Source organism: Equus przewalskii, chromosome 8 (genome assembly GCF_037783145.1).
Source record: "Equus przewalskii isolate Varuska chromosome 8, EquPr2, whole genome shotgun sequence".
Classification (NCBI taxonomy): Eukaryota; Metazoa; Chordata; class Mammalia; order Perissodactyla; family Equidae; genus Equus; species Equus przewalskii.
The window spans coordinates 28,740,671-28,756,927 of NC_091838.1; the positions used below are offsets into that span (position 1 = coordinate 28,740,671).

Sequence of the window (16,257 nt, forward strand, 5' to 3'; positions counted from 1 at the left end):
AAGAAGGGTTTTCATTACCAGAAGAATCTCTAAATGGCTTATTATCTGGTTACAATTTGAGTTGAGGTTGATGGTTTGTGGGGCCAGATTCAAACCAACGGCCTAAACCAAATTATCTTTAAAGAAAGCAATTTTCTTCCACAACTTTCCTGATTGGTAGAGAATATGTGAGGAAAAAAATGTTTCCTTTGACGATTACAATAGGCATTAGGATAACTTATGGGGATTCTAAGAGACCCGAGATTTATTTTATACAGGATATACACACACACAATCACACTCTCCTGTGTTACAGAAATACCTTTAAAATGTTCAAAGAACAAAATTACTGCCAATATTGTTTACCTGAAACTCATCCTCCTGTCTTGGAAGGAAGAGCTGCTCTGAGCTGTCCTTGCTAAGACTTATTGGTCCAGTGACTCCTTCATCTCCATACACCCATAGTGTGACATTGGCTTGAGTCCCTGTATTTCCTGTCAGCACTAACACCTTCCATTCATCTTCTGACAGAAGAGTCTCACTGATCTCTTCTATAGGGGAAAAAAAGGCATTAGTAGCAGATCCAATGCAACATCAGGCTGACAGAATCCTTTGTCACATGGAGCCCAAGGACATCAAAACAGAGTAGAGGATGAGTGGGGCAGGGTAGGGAGGCAGTGAACTGCTACAACTGTAGGGAGCTAATTTGTGCTTGCCTCTTCACAGCAAGGTTCTAGGCAACTGAAACTGAACTACTGAAGTAAATTAAATTAGAACAATAAAGATCTGAATTGCCTGGCAATCTTTCACTTGTCCTCAACACTACAACACAGACGCATGCTGGAATTTGTAGTTCTGTGTCCATAGATTTTTCATAAAGCTGCCTGCCTGGCTTACAGATTTTTAGGTAGAATTACTACAATACAAAGTAACAAAAGAAAAGTGGAACTAAAATACATTTTCAAATGAGGTGTAAAAATGGCAAAATTGAGAAGAGAGAAAATTTTTCTAAAACATTTCAGGAAAAAATATCCTACTGGAGAGGGCAATGAAAGCGCTTGGAGCTAAAGACAGAATTTTCCCAAATGCAAATGATTCTGAGGTGCTTAGGGCAGGTTAGTCTGTGAGGGCAGGGACTGCACAGCAGCAGTGTTGCACAAGGAAGCCTCCATCACTCAGCACTTCCCAAACAGCCCCTCCTTGCTTACAAGAGATGTTTACGAAGTGAAGTCCCCAACTAAAACTACTTTCTTCTTTATGCACTTTAGCCTGTTGCCTCATCTAAGGAGATCCGGGAGCATGCAGTGGCAAGAACATCTCCCAAGCTACTCGGCATTGGTTGTCTGGATTGCCCCAACAACTGCATGTTACAGGTACAAATATTACAGACTTGGGTAATGAGATAAATTTCCTCGTGTCAAATGATCAAAAGGAAACCAAGATTCTTCCTATCTTTAATTCTGTGACTTGAAACTATAGGCAACCGTAGACAGCACCTACAATCTTACAGTACAGTATCAACAGAGATGATGACAAACCCAGCAAATAACTAATTTTCTGCTATAATGAACAAAATTCCTTCAAAAAACTATACAAAAAAAGTTATAAATGGAAACAAATACTAAGAAATAACTGGCATTCATTTTTTTAAGGCTGCCTTCTCTTTACTGTCTTGGGTAATCTCTGTCATTATAACAGCAAGCATGTTTCCTTCAATTAACATCATGATCACCATTTACTAAGCTCCTGCTACATGCTAGGCTCTGTGTTGAATGTCTCATATGCACTTCTCATCCCACAAAGTCAGTCAAATTATGATGTCAATTTTAAGATGAAGAAAAGAGGCAGAGGTTAAATAATATGCCCAAATCATATAGCAAGTAAATGACGGAATGTCTAACTCCAAAGCCTTGCATTTAAACAAACGAGTTTAGATGTTCCACTTTCACTTAAACACAGTTCACCGGAATGCACAATTTCATTCTATGCTAAGCACTGTTCTAGGCACTTAATATTCATTATTGTGTCAACCTCACTCAGTCCTCACACTAGTCCTATGAGGTACTCTCCTTTATTACGGACAAACTGGGACTCAGAAGTTAAGTAATTTGCCCAGAGTTACACAAGCAATAGCAAAAAAGACTTAAACTTCAATCCCAGGCAGAGAAAGTTTGAGTCCCATGCTATTCTGGATACAACATCAAAGGTAGCTGACCTGGAAAATATTATAAAAATTGGTGCAAAAATTTTATGACACAATCTCATTTTCAAAACTCACATATTGTACGTGAACACTTGACTGTCCTGCCTGCCATTTCTAGTCAAGCACTATCAGGAACCTGGAAAACACACTTGGAATTTCTCCAGACCATAGACAACAGTGCAATCAGATCTCTACTGATGAAAACTCCACAGCACATCCATGAGACTCAGAGACTAATCAGTGATTTAGGTCAGTAAGATACTCTTTAGGAAGCTAATCATTTACTTAATCTCTTATGAATATCTTAGTCATCTAAAAGGATTATTTTTATTAAAGTCAAGAAAGTTTTATTTAGTTCCTATTATTTGCTAGGCACTGAGTTAGGTTCATTGCTCTCTACATATTAGTGGCACAGATTAAAAGTTTGAAAGATAAACAATGAGAGTCTCACCCTGAAGATACACACTATCTAGTGGGGAAGACAGATGTATAAATATTTGGATTTTAAACTTTCAGACACATTCATAGAGAATGAAAGAAGTACTACAAAGTTCAGATGTAGCAGAGAGCCGGGAGTGAATAACTGCGTGGAAGGGTGTGCAGGAAATACTTTATGGAGGGAACCTTGGTGCTGGATGTAGAAGGATGAATGAGAATTTTGAACAAAGAGGAAGGGAAGGGCATTCTACATAGAGGGAACAGCATGCCCAGCATGTACAAAGGCTTGAAGTAGCAGTCATGCTGGAAGAACTGCGCATGGGAACACGTGGTTGAACATGAGATCACATGAGATGCTACGTGAGAAGAGGAGAAAGAGTGAGATCACGAAAAGCACTGGGCAAGGTGGAAAGGAGTTGGCACACTCTAGTGCAGGCAAGAGGGAGCCAGCCAAGATTCCAAAGTGTGGTGGTGATATGATCTGAGCATTAGAAAGATCAGTCTGAAAGAAGATGAACTAAATTTAGCAGAGAGAGACCGAGGCAGGAAGGCCAGTAAATAAACAATGAACACGAACACTGAACTGTGAACTGAAAAGCCCCGGAATGGGGTCAGGAGGCCACCGTTACTTGGTTTTAGTTTTTTGGGGTGTCCATACACAAGTGCATTCACATGCATGCTTGATTTAATCTGCAAATCAGGTGACAATCTCTAAAGCCTTTTCTTCCTGTTCTAACATTTTCACAATAACATTTGTACAAACATAACACATTATCAGGGTGCACTCGTTACAAAATTTATGACTTAATATGGTATAATCTTTAATATAGAACAGTAGATTAAAGTTTGTGCTATCATCAATTGAATATGAATTCAACCTAATGCCATAATCTTTTGGAAATGAACCAAAGTGCATTAGTCTCAGATCCTAAATTTATCCATTTAAGAACCATAAAAGCAGCTGTTTTTTTGACTAGAGGTTTAATATATTCTAAACTGGGAAAATTAACCAAATTAATAAGGATTAACCAAGACTCCTTCAGGGTCTCTGAATAAATTCTATAGTACCTAAAATTTATTCAGATGACTTAAAAATGTTCTTTGTAGGGGTGACAGAACTCTTTAATTAAACACCAATCAGTTTGAGTCAGACAAAAGAAAAGCTAAGCTACCTTTGTGCTACTGGTCTCCTGAAGCTCTGGAGAAAGAAAAAATTACTCACACAAAAAAATAGCAAATTAGCTGATTCTAATATTTCATGGAAGGATCAAAGTTGAGGTCAACTAAAGGCATGAATCACCATCATAGAGCGTGGGCATAAAAAGACAAGTTTTGTAAACTTTTGTGTACTTTTTCAACACAGTGTTTTAGAAAGCTGATTTATACTAACTGTAGAGCAAAAACTGAAAACAAATGTCCCTTATATGTAATAGCACAGTATCAGAAAAATGGTTATTATTTAACCCTAATTTTAAAAAATGTAAAATCATCTAGAAAACATAAGAAGTTAAACATTCTCTCACTAGGTCTCCTGCAATGTAAAAATATCTATTTCTACAAAATTAACACGAATAATCCTGTTTTATTCATGGATTTATCAGTTTCTTGATGTAAGGTATGGTAGATATTTACACAAAGCACAGGAAGCACAAAGCTAGTAGGGATAGCTAACAAATAGAAAACAGGATCAAAAAATCAAAGCTATTCCAATAAGCTAGAAAGTTGGACTGATACCAAGAAGATGAAAACTAACTGGTATCAAGATAAAGGTCTGCAATTTGGTTCAAACAATCAGTTACATATTTTTCAGGGAAAAGATATTATGAATAAAATATCCTAATGATCTTAATATATACCAAGAGTGCAATAGAGATGCCTAAACATGTATTACAAGCCGAGACTATATTAACAGATGCATAGGGTCCACATTAAAGGAATACCATGAGAAGGCAGGCTCCTACTTGGAGATTCACACTTTAAAATGAATATTCATAAAGGTAAAGAATTTTGAAAACATGCATTAGGAGGCACTATTAAAACAACATATTTGAAATAGAAGAGAATATACTAAAAAGAAACACTAAGAATCCATTTTTTAGTATATTTACATACAAATATAAGAAGAATATACCAAGAAGAAATGAGAATAACTAAGAAAAAACAAGGTTTATTTTATAGAGGTGGATGTTGACTTTGTGGGTCAAAAGAATTTATAGGGGCTGGCCCCGTGGCCGAGTGGTTGGGTTCACGGGCTCCGTTGCAGGCGGCCCAGTGTTTCGTTGGTTTGAATCCCGGGAGCAGACATGGCACTGCTCATCGAGCAATGCTGAGGCGGCGTCCCACATGCCACAACTGGAGGGACCCACAACAAGGAATGTACAACTATGTACTGGGGAGCTTTGGGGAGAAAAAGGAAAAAATAAAATCTTAAAAAAAAAAAAGAATTTATAGTGAGTAGGTTTCTGCTCAACATAGAGAGGTACTTTCAAGTGATTAGGATTGCTTGAAATGGAATGGCTTACTGCTGCATTCTTCACCTGAATTACACTACCTTCATCAGATCAAAGGTCCCTTCAAATCTTCATTCTACTGAAAATTTACACCACCTTTACATTGCAATTTACCACTAAAGCACGAGCACACACACAAACAATAAACCCGTATTTTACTGTGGATACTGGGTGCTGTTTTTTTCTTAATATTGGAAAGAAACAAACACTTAGATCCCAATTTGAAGAATAATTAACATAATCCATTACCTGGTAATTCCATTTATAAGAATTATTCTAAAAAACATACAAAATACAGATGAGTGTCAATTACAAATTACACTTGAAAAAATTTGAAAAAATAATTCCAATAGTAAGAGGATAGGTAATATGTTATGGTACATCTATACAATAGATTATTTGCAGCTATTAAATTATTTTCTAAAATTATTTAATGTTATGAAAAATACTTATGTTATCTTCTACTAACTGAAAAACGGATTTAAAAATTATATACCCCAACATAACTTATACATGTGCATACATATATTTATATATAAGTATAAATATTTAAAGTATTTTAGGAGGGTAATAAGATGATATAATTTTAATTTTTCCTTTATGCTTTGTATGTTTTACTTTTTTTTCAGAATAAACAATTTATTGTGACTGCCTTTAAGGAACACTTCAACTTGATAATGAATTTCATATTTTTTTGCCCAGGTATGTTTGGTTCTTAGTGCTGTCATCTAAAAAATTTAAAGAAAGAATATCCTATGGCTGAGACTTTGGCACTGACTAGGCCTTGCCCAGTAACACCAATGAGACACCACCACAGACAGATTAAGGACTGCTGTAGCTGTCGTACCGCACTGCTGAAGTTCCCACACACAGAGCAGCTTCATCTTGATACAGAGGTGAGACTTCAACCACCATCCTCTTGGGTCTCAGTCTTTTCATTCATAAAACTAATAGGTTACAGTGAAAATTTCTAAGGACAATTTCAGCTCAGGGTATCAAGTTATGTCTTATATTTTTATATTTGGTTTGAATGTTTTTAGATGCAATGTTTCCAAACTTAAAATTATGCAGAAGAAATTTATAATCTCAAATATTTTATATTCTCAAATATTTTAATAGTTTTCAAAATGTGAGTTTCCAGGGGCTGGCCTCGTGGTGTAGTGGTTACGTTTGTACTCCACTTTCGCAGCCTGGGGTTCACAGGTTTGGATCGCAGGTGCAGACCTACACACCGCTCATCAACCCATGCTGTGGCAGCATCCCTCATACAAAAAATAGAGGAAGATTGGCATAGATTCTAGCTCAGTGCCAATCTTCCTCAAGCAAAAAAAGGAAGATTGGCAACAGATGTTAGCTCAAGGCCAATATTTCTCACCAAAAAAAAAATTATGATTTTCTAAAGTATTTATGCATGAAATGATATGATGCCTTGGATTTGCTTTAACCCAGTGGAGGCACTATAGGGCACAATGTGAAAGACTAGAACTAAAGTAAGATTAGGCATATGTTGATAATTGTTGAAGTGGGACAATGGGTACATGGGGATTCATTATTCCGTCTCTACTGTAGTAAATGTTTGAAATTTTCCATAAATAAAAATTTACCTAAAAAAGAAAGATTCCTTCCTCAAAGCCTCCCTACTCTAATAAAACTAGTATCAAAATTCAACTTGGCCCTAAAGGAAAGCCCGGCAAATTTCATGGCATTATGACTCTATTCACTACTACAAAAGCACTATTTATTGCATATGTGGTATCATAACTTCCAAACATTTGTCAACCTTTGATATAGATGAGAAAATTTCCATATTTCTTTTTAATAAATGAGTATTTTGAATACCGAGGACAGGTTTATTTTATCTATAATATCTCATCCCCTGAACTATATACATCTTGAACTATATCCTGAAAATAGACTGACAAACATAATCTCATTCTTCAGGAGATGATGGTTGTTTTCGATATCGTTAAAATAATTAAATGTCTTCCTAAGTACTTTTTGACTAACACATATTTTAACATGAATGGCTAATGTAACCCAAATCTACCTAGCATGAGAGCTAAGTTGCAAAACCAAGAGGAAGGTCTTTCTTGTAAGAAACAACTTTTAACCACTGCAGATACTTGATAGAAGTAGAAAGAAGACAAAATATTGATAGAGGTAGAAAGAGAGTCATGATGTAATTAGTAATGAATAACAGTCTTCCAGGTATGTTCATATGTGAAGACATTTTTTTCCACCTGAAGTCATGGATGCTTACAAAAACCATTTCTATTGTAATCAGAGAAGGCAAGATTTAAACAAATCATGGGCTTTTTGTAGATGGCATTTGCACAAGAGAGCTTTGTCATTTGGATTTCCAGGATTTAAAGTGCAAAGTCTGTGTTATGTCAGTGTTTTAAATAGCTCATTAATAAATTAAGCTGAGTCTCCCTTTTCTCAGTTGTAGGCCCACTCTCCATTTCTACTGTATTGCCATTAATCATAATAAAGAAATTATGTCTTTTTACAATGAATGAATAACTTAAATTTTATTTTGTGTCTAGTGTGCCCTGGATGTTTTCTTCATCTCATTATCCATTTTTAACTTTATATTTTTGTGTGATTGTTTAATGTTTATCTGGCTCACTAGACTTCAAGAGGTAGAGACCAAATCTGTTTTGCCCATCACTGTATTTCCTTATATCTGACACTTAGTAGGCACACAATGCACATATGATGATTTATTAAATGAAAGAATGATTTGAAAAGGTCTATATTTATCACGAGGCCAAATTTTATCATTTTTGAAAATTACTTGGCTACCCAGCATCAATCCGAAACTTAAAGCTTCCAATCCTTAAAAATGTAACAAAGATATTGGATAAGGGGTTAATATCAAAAATATATAATGAACTCACACAACTCAATAACAAAAAAAATCTGATTAAAAAATGGACAGATAGAGGCCAGCCTGGTGGTGTAGTGGTTAGGTTCACTTGCTCAGCTTCAGTGACCCAGGGTTCGTGAGTTCAGAGCATAGGCATAGACATACACACCACTTGTCAAACCACTCTGTGGTAGTGTCTCACATGCAGAATGGAGGAAGATTGGCACAGATGTTAGCTCAGGGACAATCTATCTCACCAAAAAGACCCAAAAACTGGACAAAGAAATTAAATAGACATTTTCTAAAGAAGACATCCAAATGGCCAACAAGTACATGAAATGATGCTCAACAGCACTAATAATCAGGGAAATGCAAATCAAAATCAATGAGGTATCACCTCACATTTGTTAGAATGTCTATCATCAAGAAGATAGAAGATAACAAGTGTTGGTGGGGATACGGAATAAAGGGAATCCTTGTACCCTGTTGGTGAGAATGTAAATTGGTGCAGCCACTATGGAAAACAACACAGACATCCCGCAAAAAATTAAAAATAGAAGTACCATATGATTTAGCAATTCCACTTCTGGGTATACACCCAAAGGAAATGAAAACAGGATATCAAAGAGGTACATAAACTCTCATGTTTATTGCAGTGTTATTCACAATAGCCATTATATGGAAACAACCTAAATGCCCGCCACAGATGAATGGATAAAAAAGATGCGGTATATATGTACAATGGAATGTTATTCAGCCATGAGAAAGAAGGAAATCCTGCCATTTGCAACAACACAGATGGACCTTAAGAACATTATGATAAGTGAGATAAATCAAAGACAAATACTGTATTATATCACTAATACGTGGAATCTAAAAAAAGCCGAACTCATAAAAACAGAAAGCAAAATGTTGGTTATCAAGGGCTAAGAGGAGGAGGGGGTGTGAGGAGCAGGAAAGATGTTTAAGGGCACAAACTTGGAACTAGTAGATAAATAAGACCTAGAGGTCAAATGCACAGTATAGTGATTATAAACCACAATATTGTATTATAAACATCAAACTTACCATGAGACTAGATCTTAATTATTCCCATCACAAAAAAGAAATGATAATTACATGCCATGATAAAGGTGGTAGCTAATGCTACAATTGTAGTATATAAATGTATCCAATCAACATGTGGTGCACCTTAAACTTTAAAAAAATCAACACAGTAACATTTTTTAAATGTTTTTGCCAGAACAGACAAATTTTCAGAAGATATAGAGAAGATTTTTCTCTTAAGCATTTTGCTACTCATAAAAAAGTGTCTATTCCTAGAGATTTCAGCTAGCATGCTATTTTCAACCCCGTCAAATTTTACTTGAGGTGGCCATCCCAGATTTAGGTGCCATTACTTCCTGACACAAGATTTAATTCTCCTTCTGTGAAAAATTTTAAGCACATGTTTCTCATGCAGCGTGATTTGTCACACTGCTCCATGGATTCATGATATGACATGGAAATATAAAACTGGGCCTAGTCCAATGCAACAAAAATCAAAAGGCTAATTTCTCTTCCCTCTGGTTGATGAGATAGTATCATGCGGTTGTCAGCAAGAGACATTTATTTTCCATTACTATCTGAAAGAGAACAAAGTACACCCGATAACTAATTTGCAAAAGGCACTTTTTTAAAGATAACATTACAATTTATCTGTCTGTTAAGATGGGTTTAAAAAAAACGGTTCAGACAGTGGTCCACTATTTCATTTTACCCAAAGATGACTAGATTCTGAGGCACAGAATTTGTCAGATACCATTCATTTTACTTCCTAGTCAGATACAAAGGAACACATTTAAGAGCAAGAAAAATGATCAAACAGACTAGGAGAAACTCAAGAGTCAAACCTCTGAGTCCTAGAGTACTGTATTCATGCCTCAGGTTCTACATGAGAACACTGCAGGAGATTAGTTTTGTTGTTAGTTATACTTTGGCGAGAATCTGCTGTTATTCATTAAATATTTTGCAGGTGACAGTCCAATACAATGTCATAATTTAAACTATCTTCTTTTCAAGTCATGTTTTGGAATGAACATCGAAGTTGAGATAAAGAAATAAACACATTTTAAAATATATGTATTCTTTGGAATACAAAAACCAAGCATAAAAAAAGCAAGATGATAGCTTAAAAGCAAGTATGTGTGGCATAATGTAACCTGTATTATAAAAATAATTTGGTGTTCTTCCTGAGGCGGCCACAAAGAAGCAATGCAGACAAACAAACCAAAAGAAGAAAAGAAGTTGTTGCTTACTTGCAGTTGAAGAAAGTAAGGGACCTCTGGCCTCAGATTCTGGGGGTGTTTCTTGCCGTTTTTTTGACCCACGGATCTTCTCCTCTTCTTTACTGGGTGTTGCAGATATACCCGTTGGGTCTTCTCTGCCAACTGAAATTAAGATTTTAAAAGATGCCATCCTCTCAAAATCACTTGTTTCTTCTCAGAAAACTCACCATATGTTCAGTTATTCAAGTTTAAGTTTTGCTATTGTTTCCTTTTCAACGCCTAGTCAGGTAGGTTTACTCTGCCTTACGTAGTTATCAGAAAATGATTTTTATTCTTAGCAGTAGGGTGGGCGTGAATGGTACTCCTATAAAATCTATTCAGTGCTTTGTAAATCCAAGCAATAATTTAATGCCAGAGTATGAATCAAATGACTTATTCAAGATGTTTTTTATATAGATTCTAAATGGGAACTCCTTTGATAATCTGGTACTTTGCCTTCATCAAGAGGGGAAATAACTAAAACATCATTTAAACAATACTTCATGTGACTTTAACGAAATATGAGAATCAAAGAAATACACATATACGTATAAATGAAGAAAACATTAGCTATTTTTCTGCCTTTTATTTAGAAGCAAGTTGTTTTGGCGTCTTGTTCAGGAATAGATATCTCCAACCTAACTGAATAATGACTCCAACTTGACAGTATATGTTCATGATTGCCATTTGCATTTAGGATTTCAAATTTTAAGTTGTTTGTGTTTCATTCTTAAGGATTAGGCATAGTATGGCCTTTTTTTTTCTTTTTTTCTTTTGGCGAGGAAGGGTGGCCCTGAGCTAACATCTGTTGCCAATCTTCCTCTTTTTGCTAGAGGAAGATTGTCATTAAGCTAACATCTGTGCCAATCTTCCTCTATTTTGTATGTGGGTCACCACCACAGCACGGCTTAATGAGTGGTGTGTAGGCCTACGCCCAGGATCCAAACCTGTGAACTCTGGGCCACCAAGGCGGAGTGCGTGAAGTTAACCACTACACCACTGGGTAGTACAGCCACTTTTAAATGGTTGTAATTCATCTCATGACTGTCAGATTTTAGAAACCTCATCAGCAACAAAAATTATATAGATGTCTGATTCTACATAATAATAAATAATAGCAGCTACTTCTTAATACCACAATTGCAGTCAATAATTTAAGATGACTCATAAAATATATGTCAGCATAAGAAGGCATAACAACCTCATTAACATGGCCAACAGGAAATTAGCAGCACTTAATCATATGGAGTGATGGCACAGACTATGCAATACTGGTGTCTGAATAACTGCCCGTGATCATGTTGTCATTTATATCCTTCATGTATTATAAGATATAATTTCAGACAATAATAAGCTTTTAAACATCAAACCCTATAAAACATAAAGTCTTTCCATATGGTTTATTTACAATGCAGTGCTTAGACACTGGAGATTGAGGCTAATAAAGGAACTTTAAAATATCAAATGGAAGATCAGAAATAACTAGATACATGTCCACTGAGGATAAATGAATTCTTGGAGAGGAAAAAAATCAAAAGATTCCTAAATATAATTTAGGGTTCATTTTATTACGGTTTAATTAAGGTTCTATATTATTTACAAATAACATAGAAATCCAGGATTTACGTAGAGAAGATAATCTCTCTTCCAGTCATTGCCATAAGCATAAGAATAAGTCAATGAGTAAGAAATGGCTTTGATACTGATGGGGTTGCAGCCCAGAGGGAGAACACATAAACAATGACCTCTGGTATATATTGATAAATGCTGTACAGACACATGCATGGAGTGCCTGGGGAGGACAAAGGAGAAAGCAATTAAAGTGCCAGCCTAGAAATTATAAAGAAGCATAGAAAGGGTTGTATAACAGGCGCAGCATAAGGAGAACTGTGAAATGGGAATAAGCATCTCTTCTCTCTCTACCCTCCCTGCACCGACTTCTCAAGATTCCAGCTCATCCTCAAAACCGATGTCAACCTTTTTTTATAAACACAATAGTTGCCTTACTGGTAGGAAATTCAGGGCCTGTAAGACATTTTCCGGAAAGCTCATCCAGGACGTTCCTGTCCTTCTGTACAGAAGGCTACCGACTTTGCCTTTGGGCCAGGTGGGTCACAGATGGAGGTCCAAAATCCAAGTACCAAATGGCCTTCCAATGCATTCACCACCTATTTCTAATTGGACTGTCTTTTACCAGTGTGCTCTCTCTGTCTCTCTTTAACAACTTAAAAAAGAATGTGAACATTTATCAACCGCAACACAAAATAAAATCTGTGATGAAGATGAAGGAACAAGAATTGTCTATGTGGAAATACCATCAAAAGATATGTATTACACATATAGCTGGAACTGAATGATTAATTTATTCACTTCAGCTACTGTCTCATTATATACAAAAATTTAGTATTATGAAGATCGACTAGACATATAGGCTGCAACTCTACAAAGTGAACTAGTAAAAAACTTTTGTTTTATTTAATATCAGCTATTTAAAAAGTAAAACAAGCTAAAATTTACATAATAGCAATATGCCACGTTATCATGGCAAGCACATTTTAAATCCATGAAGTCTATTTTATTATCTGAAACATATTTTGTCATATTTTTCTAAATAAAATCATAATATACATATTCAGGATCTGATTAATTGGGCATATGATAGTATTTCACTTAGATTTTGACGCTTGAATGATCTTAGCAGACTAGTATAAAGTGAAAATGAATTTTCCAAACATATTTTAATAAAACTTCCATAATACTTGAATCTAAAATAAACTCCTCTTATTGTAATAAAAATGTGATGTCTCTACCATATCTTCAGTCTTACATTTTCTCAGGTTACCAATACCCCAAGCCTCATGATTTGTATACAGAAGATGGCTAATACCATCAAACTAGGCTGGAATTAGAGCAAGAGGATTATTATGCATAATTATTGTGCATAATTTGTCTTCATTATGATACTTATAAAACTTGGATATATTCACTGTTACCTAGATGTTCTAAAAAAGCAATAGTACTCTGAAATTAATGAGAGGTTACAAGTTATATTGATCCAATATTCTTTCAATTATACGTAGCAGAGTGGTCTTATTATACGGAATTATAAGGGTGGGCTTATTATCTGGAACAATGGGAATGAACAGAACTTCCAAATCCTCCATACTTCCAAATAATCCATTAAGAACCTTCTCCATGGGCTCATTATGATAACTGATAATGTAAGCACATTCATACCTCTTCAAACTTTCTCCTACCTATAAGGTTTACAGTACTGTGACTGTAAATTCATCAAAGAGAGAATGAAGAGGTTTTGCTGCAGAAGATAGTTGGCACAGCTAAATGGTAGTAATATAAATGACTTTTATTATAAATTCTCAATATACAATAAATTAATTAAATCAAAGCCTAACCAAATTGTAGGTGAAGAAACCAAGGCACAGAGAAGTTAAGTGATTTGTCAAAACTGATTAAAAGAGGGAATGAGAGGGATCTTTTATTTTCCAGGAATTTATCAACTCTATTTAAGTTGTAAAAGATACAGCATCATGAACTAGAGCAGAAACAAATGAAATTGAAAACAGAAAATCAATAGAGAAAAATCAATGAGACCAAAACCTGGTTCTTTGAAAGGTCAATAAAATCAATAAGCATCTACTCAGGCTAAGAAAAAAATGACAAAACACAAATTACTAACATTAGAAATGAAAGAAAGGGCATCATTACAGACCCCAAGCATATTAAAAGCATAATAAAAGAATACTATAAACAACTCTATTCCCACAAATTTGATAACCTAGATGCAATGAAACAATTCCCTGAAAGACACAATTTGCCAAAACTCACACAAGAAGAAGTAGACAATCTGAATAGGCCTATATCTATTAAAGAAATTGAATCAAGACTTAAAAATCTTCCAAAACAGAAAGCACCAGGCCCAGATGGTTCGCTGGAGAATTCTATCAAACATTTAAGGGAGAAATTATACCAATTTGCTACAATCTCTTTCAGAGCAGAGAGGCAGAGGGAATACTTCTTTACTCATTCTATGAGGTCAGTATTACCCTAATACCAAAACTAGATAAAGACATCACAAGAAAATAAAACTACAAACCAATACCTCTGACGAACATAAACATAAAAATCCTTAACAAAATATTAGCAAATTGAATCCAACAATCTATAAAAAGATTAATACACCAAGACCAAACAAGATTTATCCTAGGTTATGCAAGGCGGGTTCAAATTTCAAAAATGAATTAATGTAAGGATTTTTAAGTCAGTGAAAATATTCTGTAGATACCACAATAATAGATACATGGCATTATACACTTGTCCAACTCCACAGAATGTACAACACCAAGAGTGAACCATAACGTTAACTACGGACTTTGAGTGATTATGATATGTCAACTTAGATTCATCAATTGTAACAAACATACCATCTAATGGGGTATGTTGATGGAGGAGGTTATGCATGCGTAGGGCAGGAGGTATATGGGAAATCTTTGTTATCTTCTCCTCAATTTTTCTGTGAATCTTAACCTGCTCTAAAAAAAAGACTAAAGCTTTTTTAAAAGCTTGCTGAAAAAAAATTCACATGAGGCGCTCTTCATGTTTTTAATAATTATAACCACAAATATTTGTATAGCATTTACTGAGTACAAGGCACTATTCTATGCCTCTTAGATAGGTTAACTCATGTCACCTCACACCACCGTTGAGTCAAGGTCCTCTTCATCCTCACTTTATAGAGGACAGGCATTTGGTGCAGGTGCTGTGAGAGCACACAGCTAGCAAGAGGCCAACCAGGACGTGAACCCTGGCAGTTTGGCTCTCAGACACTGAGAGCTGAAATACCACCCTTGCCTCTCTACACTGATGGACTTGCAAGCCTCTACCTGGTGCGTGAAACTAGTCAACAGGACTGCATCATCATAGGCAGGATAGAGAGGTGCCCGTCATGTGATCATGAGCCTTGCCAGACCAAGAAGTATAGGAAGACACTTACATGAGGTGCAGGTGCTTCTAAGGAGGCCAGGGCCACACATTCAGAGATGCGTGCTTGGAAACAACAGGTACCTTCCCCATAGAAAGGTCTCCACTGGAGTCTCTTGAACCTTACTATTCTCTTCCTACCACTATCTCTTCTCCTATCCAAGTCCCTTTACTGCTAAGGGTGCCTGACAACTTCAACTCTGCCTTCTTGAAAACGACGACGAAAAGCTAATGCTGTTAAAAAAAAAAAAAAGCTATGGAGTTGGGCTGCTCGATCTCTGTACGTATTGAAATACAAACAACTCAAAACTTTCAACAGTTTCAAGGGGATTTTTTGGGGGGTTAGGTTCAATCTATTGCATATAGATAATCTAGTTAGAAAAAGTTCTAAAAATGATAAAATGATGGGCCAGGCTTGGTTGCCTGGTAATTAGGTTCAGCGCACTCTGCTTCGGCGGCCAGGGTTCGGTTCCTGGGCATGAACCAACACTGCTGTTAGCAGCCATGCTGTGCTGGCTGTCCACATACTGAAAAATAGGATAATTGGCATGGATGTTAGCTCAGGATGAACTTTCCTCAGCAAAAAAAAAAAAAAGAAAGAAAGAAAAAAGATAAAATGGTTTGGGGAACTCTATAATCTTTTAAATAAACATCCTGTCAATCTTCATAAAATCCTGTAAATAAATAAATCCTGTTCATAAAATCATTTTCTGAGTCATTGATCCCTTTAAAAATCTGAAGAAAATCATGAGCTTCTTCCCATCTCAAATGTACACTTATGCACGTTTGAACACAATTTGTTTACTCAAAATATGTTTACTCACAATTTCAAAAGGTTCACAGATTCAGACTGAAACTTCTTACTGTAATACAATGTTATCATTCCCATTTACAGATGACAAAACAGAGGTTCAGAGATGTTAATTAACTTAATTAGGAACATACTGCTAGCAT

General features: G+C 35.7%; 1 protein-coding gene across 21 annotated transcripts in view; it reads right to left on the bottom strand.

The window, feature by feature from the left end:
* Nucleotides 1-16,257, bottom strand: part of RP1 (RP1 axonemal microtubule associated) — a 440,182-nt gene that overhangs the window by 132,012 nt on the left and 291,913 nt on the right. For all 21 annotated transcript variants that reach the window (XM_070631597.1, XM_070631612.1, XM_070631605.1 and 18 more), the window contains 2 exons: nucleotides 10,297-10,428; nucleotides 346-530 (listed from right to left, as the gene is read on the bottom strand). In XM_070631597.1, coding sequence (XP_070487698.1) covers nucleotides 346-530; nucleotides 10,297-10,428 — 317 coding nt within the window. The remainder of the gene's footprint in view (nucleotides 1-345; nucleotides 531-10,296; nucleotides 10,429-16,257) is intronic.